Genomic DNA, 10,730 nt, shown 5'->3' on the forward strand with positions numbered 1-10,730 from the left:
TTCACATTGGAAAGCATAAATAAATTTGAATACAACCATAAAAGTATAAAATCCTGTGTTTTGTTGTTTGACTTTCTTTCTTTCTTTCTTTCTTTCTTTCTTTCTTTCTTTCTTTCTTTCTTTCTTTCTTTCTTTCTGTCTTAAATATTCACTTCTCCTCAAATAGATCATTTTTCCTGTCAGCGAGAATAGGCGTACCATTGTTTAGGGCTTCATTCTTTAATTCTCCACAGTCATATACATTATTTCCTGTGGATGTTTCAATCCGCACTATCCATCTGGGTGGATCTGTCTCTTTAATGTCCGTACATTTGAGTCAGGGTCATTCCTCGCTCTGTTCATCAACAAGAAATTCTTGAACCTGAAAAAACTGTAGAATTTTAGAATCTGGGTTGTGTGCACTTAAGATGAAATGTTGTTAATACACAATACTGCCAAATTTGTATTCTTGTTTTGAATGTTCTTATTTAACCTAGCTCATTCAGTGAGTTATTTACATCCTCAGTTTGACAAATGATTTTATTCTAAGCAGAGTTCTGGTCAACAGGTTTTGGGGTTAAGCAGCAGAAAGTAGGACAAGTGAAGGCCAAAGGAAAAGGCTTGACTTTGTTGCTCTCTGTAGACCTCAACACTGAGGCTACCTGCAGATGTCAGCAATAACTGGCACAGATATAATGATTTTCCTCAGCTGGCAGACTATAATTGTTGCACAGGGACTAATTGGTGAGGTGGCTGTCAGGTTTATTTCAGGAAGAGGAAGAGATGGGAACAGGAGGGGACAATTGTAAAAAGAAGAAAAGAAGGGAGGAAATATATAAAAGTTTCCTATCCTTGGTCGCGTATCCATGTATGGCCTATTTCCATAAAATCAGATCATTAGTTACTGCTAACGTAAGGTAAATAAAGGCATATATCACAATGTGCAAGTGTTTCTGTATGACAGACACAGCTGGTGCTCTCATCCTGTCCTTATTAGCGTCTATTGCATTTTCCATAGGTTATTTTTCTATTTATGTCATCATGACTTCATGAGAAACATGTATCAGCAGCGACCAGACACTGCTCGCCGCCTCCACCTGCTCACCACACCTACAGTTAAGCTGTCACACAAAACACTCCCAGCTGGTAGTGAGGGGGAGGACTGACGAGTGATGACAGATTGGCAAAAAATAGAATATTTGAAAAACTGGGAGAAGAAGATAGAATTGAGTGAGGATGGGAGTAAGACTTAAAGGAGAGTATTTATTGTGGGGTTTATCACAGAACAGAGAAATTCAGAGTGAGTAGATCCTGCTGTGTTGTTTTGATCCTGAGCAGGGATCCAGGGGAAAGTGGGACAATGGGTGTTGTCAGGAGAAGTTAAAAACAGACAGTTTAGGGCAGCAGCAGGACTTTCCATAAGAACAAACCACACACTAACACTAACAGAGCAAAGTCAGCCAACACAGGACAGTTTTATGAGAACAGGGTGTTTCCCTTTTTTTTATCCCCAAGATGTAGGAAGAGAAGGAGAGAACAGCATGGATATATGACTGAGATACAGCACTGAATAATAAAGCCTTTGTAAGAATATATGTGCTGCAAATTGTTGAGTAATAGCTTCATGCAAGGTGATCCCAAAAGCAATGCAGGCGGTTCTGCAAGGTTGGAAAAAGCATGGCCAGTTTCGTAAGGGAAAGTCACCAAACACTAATTGGGGGGATTAGAAACGCCTTACAAAACCCAATTAGTTTATAATATACACAAAAACAGGGATGACATTTTGTACAAAACTATGCAATGTTTGATCTGTTTCCCCACATTTCAGTTTTGCCACAAGACCCCACAGGTGACTAAACCAGGATAACTAGGTAGTACAACAGCAACATGTTCACAGAGTTACACATTTTTTAATCACTTAGCTGAGTGAAGTATCTTTTTCTGGTTAGATTTTGTCCCTTTTTAGATTGGTCTATAACTGTATTCCTACAGCAAGGGGTCACCAGTCTCTGGCAGAACTATATTTTAAGGGTTGTGGATTGAAAGTTGGGTAACCCCAAAGAAAAGCAAACTATGAATCAAGTGTAAGACTTTGACAAGTCATTTCTCGCCCTCGACTCCACCTCCCCTTCTGGGCTGCCCTCACATCATAATTTGGAAGTCACATGATGTTTTGTCTTTTTTATATCATCTTTTGTTTTGTTTTGTTTCTCAGCTACTTTGTCACAACTGTAGTTGCAATGCTGTTTCTTTATTGCACACAATACTCCAAATTGTTTAAAAAAACAACTACAAGAAAAAAAAAAAAAACCAGAGAAATCTGTTAGCAAAGGATGGCTATAAAACATATATTTATGTCTCAGTGTGTATTAGTACAGATAGCATGCAATATATGTGGTGTAAAAGTAAGGACATGTTGTTGGTAGGTTATTCTTGTTAGTTTTGCTTCTTGGCAATAAATCTCAGAAGGAAAACCTGGCATTGGAAACCCTGCAGATTCCCGGCATGGTGCCACACTTGTAAGAAACGTGCATGGTTGTTGAGTATGTTGGTTGCCTTCTCTGCCATTGCGTATATGGGCCCTATCCAGATCAGCCAAATGTGGCAAGCCCATTCTTGAAACTGACTCAAAACAAAAGTCAATGGCAGAATAAGCTGTTTGGCATTGGCAAAGGAGATTTGCCAATTGAGGGTAGTTCATCATATTTTAATCAACCAAAGGGACAGTGTTTTTTGTGAACCAGGAAGGCACTTTAGCTTGTGTTTTTCAATAAAACTGCCTCCCTTGCAAAAGGTGTTTCCCACTTCAAAGGGAACCATCTGGTTAAGTTTAAGTTGAACAAAAGAGTACAAAAAAATCTCAAACAGAGCACTTGTCAACAACTGAGCTGTCTTCCCTTCATATGCAGGAAACGTCCAAGCCAAATCTCATTAGAAACATCCCAGTTGCCTTTATCTGCTTCTCTCTAACTCACTCATGTCTGCCAGACCTGCAAAACATCATTTCAGCTTCCTGTATCACGCCAGAGCAGAAAACGACACAAAGACCAGGGAGCTGCTATCTCTGATGGACAGGATGCACGACGGAAATTATAAACACTAAGTCGGGGACATAGCAGGAACTTGCTGAATCAGTGTGGCAGACTGGCACTCGTGACCAGTGAGGGACAGATTGAGGAGAGTCTATTCTTGTTAGGCTGAGTCATAGGAAAGCAGCAGGAACTAAAACACTAGTTTATCTGTCTTTAAGCACTGGCTGTGTCTCCTGTGAGCCCCCCTGCAGGACGTAGAGCTGATAGAGCGGTGTGTTAGAGGTCTTTATGGTGTTATTGGACCTGGAGCCTCCTGACTGTGCTCGGATCAATACCACATAACCTGCGCTTAATCAATCTGATCTGTTTGTGGAGCCTCAGAGAGGAAAGAGGGAAAGTGAGAGCAGAATACAGGACACACTCACTCACACATCTTGATTTATTCTTCTGTGTGTGTGTAGTAATTAAAAGTGTGAGTGTGGGTAATATCCCAGACTACCAGACCTCATTATCCTGTCAATAACATTAATTATTTTGTATTCAGTGATGCAAGCTGAGCTAAAATGAGTTTTGGTGTGTCAGTATTGTTTCAATAATACTACACTCGGCCTGGGATGACTGATTAAGACTTTGATTCTAAATGAGGTAGGTGTTTGTTTGTAAAACTAGGTCATGAGGTTTGGCTGGTATTTTAAAGTACGTGCAGTACCAGACTTTAAAGAGGAAATTAAAGATAGAGCTCAGGAGTACAGAGACAGAAGGTAAAAATGGCGTCAGCTGACATGAAACCCCTGTTTGCATATTTTTTTCCCAGAAAGGTCCAACCTGTGCTGACATCACAATATTTGACTCAATCACAGCTGCCTGCAACTGGCAACATGATGCAGCGTCTCTATCCACACACACATATCTGTATGTTCCAGTGTGGTGCACAGAGCTGGTGGGTGATTACATCAGTAAGGTTAGTGCTGCATTAATGCTTGTTTCCATTCAGGGTCCCCAGAGTGGACCCACAGAGCTGCCCGAACACAGAAAATGAACAACATCTGGACATGGAAACTTCAATCCATTTCACCTAGTGGGGGCTTTAAGGGGGTAAAGGGGTAAAAGAAAGTTTATGATTCGACTGTGTGTAGAAGGGAAACACCCAGAGAACATATGAGGAAACCTATTTTTCAGCGTGCTGCAGCATAAAGATCCTGTTCAGCTTGGTGTTTTTGTCACCTTGCAGGGCTCCCTAAGTGACACGTTTCGTATGGAAAATGACCTCAAGCTTAACGTCACGTACACACACCCGTTTTATTAAAGGTGTTACATGTTAGGAGTGAGCTGTAAACATATGTAAGAGACAGACAGGGACACGCACACGTGACTTTAAATACATACAGTTGGCACAAAGCTTCATTAGCTTAATGTAGCTAAATGAAACATTAAAGATTTGGTCGTTAACAGTCAGCCAGGCCTCAACTCCCAGTCAGGAGCTGGGAAATATGACAACATTAACACTACATACATTGCCACAAAATATTAATAACATCTGAATACAGCTACAAGCTGAAATAACTGTGGCACTAGAAAACTTTCAGTAAAGTAAGCACCTTCACATATACTTCACAAAATTTCCCTTTGCCTTAATTTAAATCTCATTTTGCTCAATTAAGCTACAATTAATTTGTATCTATTCCGATTTAATACAGACTGTTTTTGTACATACAACACCTGGTACATCTGATAAAGCTTATTTAATCTGGATAATTATTCCTCCTGGACATCCACTCCATTACTGATTGGTAGCTGGTTTGTGGTTTCATTGGTTGTTTCAGATTCTGCAGCCATCCCATTGTCTGTAATGCTCTCACCCACTTCTGTAGTTGTCATTTCAGATGTGTTCGAAGCTCCACTTAGCTCAGTTGATGGGGAATCATCAGTCTGGGCTAGAACATCTGTATCATTGGTTGCACCATTGGTTGTTTCAGCTACTACTTCATTGGTCTGTGGAGGTTCTGGGATCTGATCTCTTGGTTGACTTTGTGAATCTGACGTCTCAGCATGATCACCGGCTTGGTTGGCAGTTGCACATTGGCTGCTTGTCTGGCCATTAGTTGAAAAAGTGTTGTTGTTATTGTTCTTGTTTGTTGAATCAGGTGGCTGTGTGGTTACAGAAGAGTCTCTTGTTGCTGCTTCAGCTGTGGGCGGTGAGTTTACTGTCCATGAGTCCTGGTTGAAGTCCGGGACTTGGTGCACTTCAACAGGAATTGGAATGACGTGATTTAACCCGACCGGCTCATTAGCTACATGGTTGCTCGTTGATGGCTGATTGCCTGCATGACTAATTTTGGACTGCCAATTATTGGAGCAGAGGACTGCTGGAATGCTGAAAACAGAAAGACACTCATAACCAAGCTGTTCATGTACAGAATGAACTTACTTCATGAAAAACACCCTGTAGATTTGTGTTTTATGTGGAACCAGATGTCCTGGCAGTTATAAATTCATTTTTGTATTAAAACTCAAAATCTTCTGCCAGATAGGTTACAGGACTGTATGTATGACAAACATGTTTCCTTTGAAATTGCATAAGCTTCTGAGTGGTGTTTTCCTCTTGAATCTACAATTTCTTTAGAAAATAAAGAGGTTTAGATAGGTACCCTTCATATTTGACAAAATAGAATTAAAGCTGTTATCTCTGTGAAAGCTCTTGAGAATTTACTGTTGTCAGTGAACTAGGCAAACCCCTACCCACAGGTAAACTACAAGAAAAAAAACAACATTTTTAGTTTTAGTTAAGGGCCTGTGTCAACTGACAACTAGGGCCTATGTCCACTAAGCAAATATGTGCATCCTTAAAAATGCAATTTGGCATTTTTAATACATAGAATCATCTCCATCAGCCGTCACATTTCCATGCTTGTTGGCTTCATGCCCCTCTCAATGACTAATCAGAGTCAAGAAGAGACAGGACATTTTTAAGTTAGTTTTTAAGGCTTTTTATGCCTTTATCCTGAGAGGAAAGGAAAGTGGATAGAGCAGGAAACAAGGCAAGAAAGGGTCTTGAGATGTGAGAAAGGAGCCGCAGATTGGATTCAAAGCTGGGCCACGTGCTTGAGGACTAACCTCACAAGCCTCATCAGAGCTGCTACAAACATACAGTTGGACGCAGTGTCTTTAATGTGTTTTAAGTTTACTTTGTAAAAATTTCTTCAAGTAGAAGCAACAGTCTTTAAGGATGCTGGAAAATTAAAATAATTAGTGTTGTTGGGGCTTCCAGCACAACAGTTGTGTTGATGTATACAGGCCCTATGCTGCTGCATTTTTTTAAGTAACATAACTGTTGGTCACCTCATGGTAAAAATGTCTGATTTGGCAAGTATGTGAAAAGTAGACAGCTTTAAGAGTGACACAAGGCAAAGAGAGACAAGCCTCCACAATTCACACAAACAGACCTGGCCAGCTGTTTCTGCAACTCCTGAGAATGTTGGTTGCATTGGTCAAAGTAACAGGCCTGAACCTCCACAAAGTCAGTCAAGCTCTTCATGTGGTTAGTCTGCAGAATCACAGCAGAGACAAAAAAGAGTTATGTTCCCTATGCCCTCACTTTCTATGAACATGTGTTGTGTGTTGTGTGTTGTGTTTGTGTACACGTACGTGAGTGTTGCTGATTCCTTCCACGACTCTTCTGGTAACCTCAGACTGTCGGTCAAACAGACTCTGACAAATCCTCAGCTCCATCTCTGCCTAAACGCTCAAACCAAACATATGCAATCATCTTTTCAGTCCTTCAAGTATGCCTCAGCAAAAACCTAATCCTTCAACAGCTTAAGTCTTAATAAGCCCAACAGCGAAAGGACACAATTACAGCAACGAGCATTTAATACTGTAACTGCTGGCTGAGTTGAAATAGTCTTAATGACGGCATAAGTTTTGTTTATATCAGCCTCTGTGTGCATGCAAAGATAAGCTCACCTGAGAGATTTCTTGAGCCCACATCTAATTGAATGAGAAAGACAAATAACTGGCTCAGTCAACAAACAGCACTTTTAGTTCTGCCTCTTAGTGTTCATGTTCCCTTCAGCATCACTGACCTTAAGCCATTTGACACGCATAAAGCTGAACATGTAGGAGACATGAGCCATGTAGTCGTCGTCCAGTGGGTTTGCGTTAAGGTTCTGATGGAGAAACAGGAGAAAGCAGCGCTGGAATGACATCATGCTTTATCTGTGTGTGTGTGTGTGTGTGTGTGTGTGTGTGTGTGTGTGTGTGTGTGTGTGTGGTAAATGTCAAATGTGTTTAGAAGTTATGTTTCTAAAAATGTGAAGATCACGTTAACTCACCCGGGCCTCACGGTCAGCTTCATGGGCTTTCCTCAATCTCGTGTTAGCGATGTCCAAATCCAAACGCTTGTTCAACAGCATCCTGCGCTCAGTCTGTAACAAATTCATACATGTTATGTAAATCATGTGGGGTAAAGTTAGAAGGAGATTAAAATAAAATGACTGATAAGCTATAATGTCAGGTGCATACGTCCAAAATTACTCTGACTTTTTCAAGATGAGCTGCATACACACAGGAAGACAACTGAAAAAATGATGACTGCTGTGTTTTTGCATTGATTTGAGCTTCACCTGTATGGCTTTGTATTCTCCGTCAGAGAAACTTTTCAGTGGGGTTAGAAAGTGGATGTTGGTACTTTGGACAAACTGACGCTCTGCTTCACCTAGCTGCTTCTGAGTTTCCCCACACCTGAGCAGAGCTGTTCCTGAACACAAAAAAGCACCACAGTCAAAAATATTACAGACTCACTCATGACATGTTTGTCCAACAGTTTTATGTCAGTGTGTTCTCACCATAGGGTGTGCTGGATCCAATCTCCATCCCTGCTTGGATCATTAGGTCTCCCAGTACCTCGTGTGCACGAGGCCGCGGTGGGACACTCCATTCCAGTTGCTCATACAGCCGGTCCTCTAACCGTGCTCCTGTTAAGAGATGACACATGACAGTTCATCACAGGTTCCAGGGTTAGATTTCCTTGCATTTTATAGCAAAACTGTTAATATTTTATGAGATAAAGTAAAACTAAACAAGAGGCAGCTGCTTGCACACTGCTGCAAGCTCTTGGGGAATACCTTAAGTAGGCAATAATTATTCTCCAAAAAGATTAATAACTCTTGGTCATATATAATCAAGACATGATCTGCAAATATACCCTTGGTTCTGAATAAATGTATGAGATTATTATTTCTGGCAGCTCTATTTAATATAGTACAGACCACGTCCACTCATGATTATATTAGCTGAGGTAATTGAATATAGCAAGCAAAAGAGTAACCATCTCTTTTCATCTGAACACACTGTTACAGCTAAAGTAAACAGAGCTGTATTACCAGGTCCCAGAGGGGGAGATGCAGAGTCACTTAATGGTTTATGCAGACCATAATGGGAACTTGTTAGGGATGGCACAAAGCTGAAACAGGTTGTGATTACATGCAAGGAGGAAAATGGTGTGTCTCTCAGAACTGAACAAGGTCCAAAATTTGTTTCGTAATTTATGCATTTTAGACACTTTTCATAAAATTTTGATAATTTTTTTTTTTGATGACTAATTCTACCTTACATGAATACGTAAAGGTTTGAGGGATACAGGAGGAACAGAATTTGTAGCTACAGATCAGATACACAAAGTTTTTATTTTAAAGAGAAAGATTCAAAATATAAAGAAATGTGCTTAGTTAAATAGCCATGTGACTTGTGAGTGAACTGGAAACATATCTATACAACACAACTCGTCTTCCACCTCCCATTTTACCAGTGGTGTGCCTCAAGGTTCTATTTGAGGTCCACTTTATTTTCAATTTACACACTTGCACTTGACAACATAATTTCTCTGTTATGCAGATGACACACAGAGAGACCAACCACTGAGACCTGGTGACCAAGGAGGCCTAGCTGCTATCTTAAACTGTCTCAGGGATATAAAATCTTGAATACAGCTACAACTCAGGGACTCCAGATCAGAATCATACTTTTCAACTACCTTATCTACTCATATTAAGAGCAGCCTGAATTGAGTCATCTACCAAATCCATTTAAATTGAAAAAAAAAAAAAAAAAATCTTCTTGTGTCCGATATTGGTATGTATTAAAATGCAATATAGTTTTTTAAAAAAAAAGCAATATTTAATTACAAAACCTTTAAAATATATAAATATATTTTTATAATGGAGTCCCCCCCCCCCCCCCCCCCCCCCCCACTAATAAAAATAGTTGACAGAAAGTAAAATGATGATATCACTATTTGAATTAATAATACTTGTAAATGCATGAATAAATGAACCACTTTTAACTTCTCACCAGGGTTGGGCTGCAGTAAAACCTCAATCTGGGAGATTATCTGGTCGGTCCAGGTTTTAGTGGCGTCTGCCCGGGTTAGAAGCTCCTCCAGTCTGGGGTCCAACGGTGTCTTGTCTGCCTGCCCAAGACTCTCTCCCGTGTACTACATTGGGGAAACAGTGATAGTCGCACTTCACAAACATACGACTTGAGATTTATTCAGAGCTTTTTTTTAAATGTAAAAAATAAACTGTTTTTACGTAAAATACATTATGGGTGATTCGGTTCTGTAAAGGGTGAAATCAAAACGAACTCTATGGGGATTTAATTACAATAAACCATGACAAGTGAGTTCACATTTAATGGTAATGAGCTGTTTTATTTGAACTTGAGTTGTTACCCTTATCTTTTTTACCTGAACAGCACGGTTGATGAACTGTCCAGCATCCACAGCCAGCCGCGTCAAATCCATGACAACCCTCCTCAAGGTCGCGCGCTGTCCCCGGTGGTCCAACAGCACGTGAACCGTCAACGGTCCACTAGGACTGTTTGAGCATTAGCTATAAAAAGCCCAGCGCGTAGTAACGGCTCTGAGTTAACGTCGCCATTACTGTCACCGCTAACCACAACTCTCCGTTAGCAAGATTACCGTGTGTAAACACAGAGGTGGAGGCACCTGCGTGTTTGTATTTACAGTTTACCCACCAGCCATGCTGTGTGCATCTAAGACGGGTTCTCTTATCACCCTTGGCTCAAATACTCGATGGAACAGCGGCTAAATATTACCCCACTGACGGGTCGTCGACAGTCCACCGTCCCTCTGTCATATATTTATGTGTCGTCATCACTTACTCTGCTGTGTCAAACGTTAGCTTGACCACAATCATGCTACACACACCATTATCTTAAACACCCACAGAAACACTGCACAAATGGATGTAAAATTCGCTGTCTTTAAACTACAAGGATTTTAAATATGTGAATAAAAAGCTGATACATTTCTAAATAAAACTAGCACAAACTTCCGTGCTAGTTTTTCAAAATAAAAACGGTCTATGTGAAATACGTCTCAGCGACCCAGTCTATTTCTGCATCATTAAAGGCACATTTTTGTTAGTCTTGGCTCACCAAATACAGTCTTTTTGCCAGCCTTTAACAGACATTCCGACAACAGAGTGTCGTGGAGTCTACAGGTCATTTACGAGGAGAAAAGCTGGAGGTAAATCCTTAATAATCCTGGCATAATGTGAAATACAAAACACTTCCTTTAATCTCAAAGGTGTCCAGTTTCCAGTACAAGGTCGTAAAGTTCCAAGCAAGCTTCAGGCTTTATCCGAGAGCAAGCTGCAGCAGCAGCCACGCATTGACAACAAGGAGAAAAGTCATGACGAA

General features: G+C 40.5%; 1 protein-coding gene across 1 annotated transcript; it reads right to left on the bottom strand.

The window, feature by feature from the left end:
• Positions 1-4,299: 4,299 nt before the first annotated feature.
• On the bottom strand, positions 4,300-10,170 carry LOC141806212 (endophilin-B1-like). Its single transcript, XM_074691546.1, has 10 exons — positions 9,754-10,170; positions 9,360-9,501; positions 7,856-7,984; positions 7,634-7,767; positions 7,343-7,435; positions 7,094-7,177; positions 6,975-6,998; positions 6,657-6,746; positions 6,455-6,555; positions 4,300-5,385 (listed from the first exon to the last, which is right to left on the bottom strand). The coding sequence occupies exons 1-10, from the start codon at positions 9,808-9,810 to the stop codon at positions 4,767-4,769; spliced, it is 1,473 nt and encodes a 490-aa protein (XP_074547647.1). The 5' UTR covers positions 9,811-10,170; the 3' UTR covers positions 4,300-4,766.
• Between the last annotated feature and the right edge of the window lie 560 nt (positions 10,171-10,730).

The sequence above is a fragment of the Halichoeres trimaculatus genome, unplaced genomic scaffold (assembly GCF_033239565.1).
Source record: "Halichoeres trimaculatus isolate MK-OKI-2021-1 unplaced genomic scaffold, fHalTri1.1 fHalTri1_scaffold_17, whole genome shotgun sequence".
Classification (NCBI taxonomy): domain Eukaryota; kingdom Metazoa; phylum Chordata; class Actinopteri; order Labriformes; family Labridae; genus Halichoeres; species Halichoeres trimaculatus.

Bases quoted from the DNA above. Each gene is read 5' to 3' on its own strand.
- LOC141806212 (XM_074691546.1), bottom strand. From the start codon at position 9,810: ATGGATTTGACGCGGCTGGCTGTGGATGCTGGACAGTTCATCAACCGT. The intron at 9,502-9,753 runs GTAAAAAAGATA...TCCCCAATGTAG, and splicing joins TCATCAACCGTGCTGTTCAG to TACACGGGAGAGAGTCTTGG. The intron at 6,747-6,974 runs GTGAGCTTATCT...TTGAGCGTTTAG, and splicing joins GGGCTCAAGAAATCTCTCAG to GCAGAGATGGAGCTGAGGAT.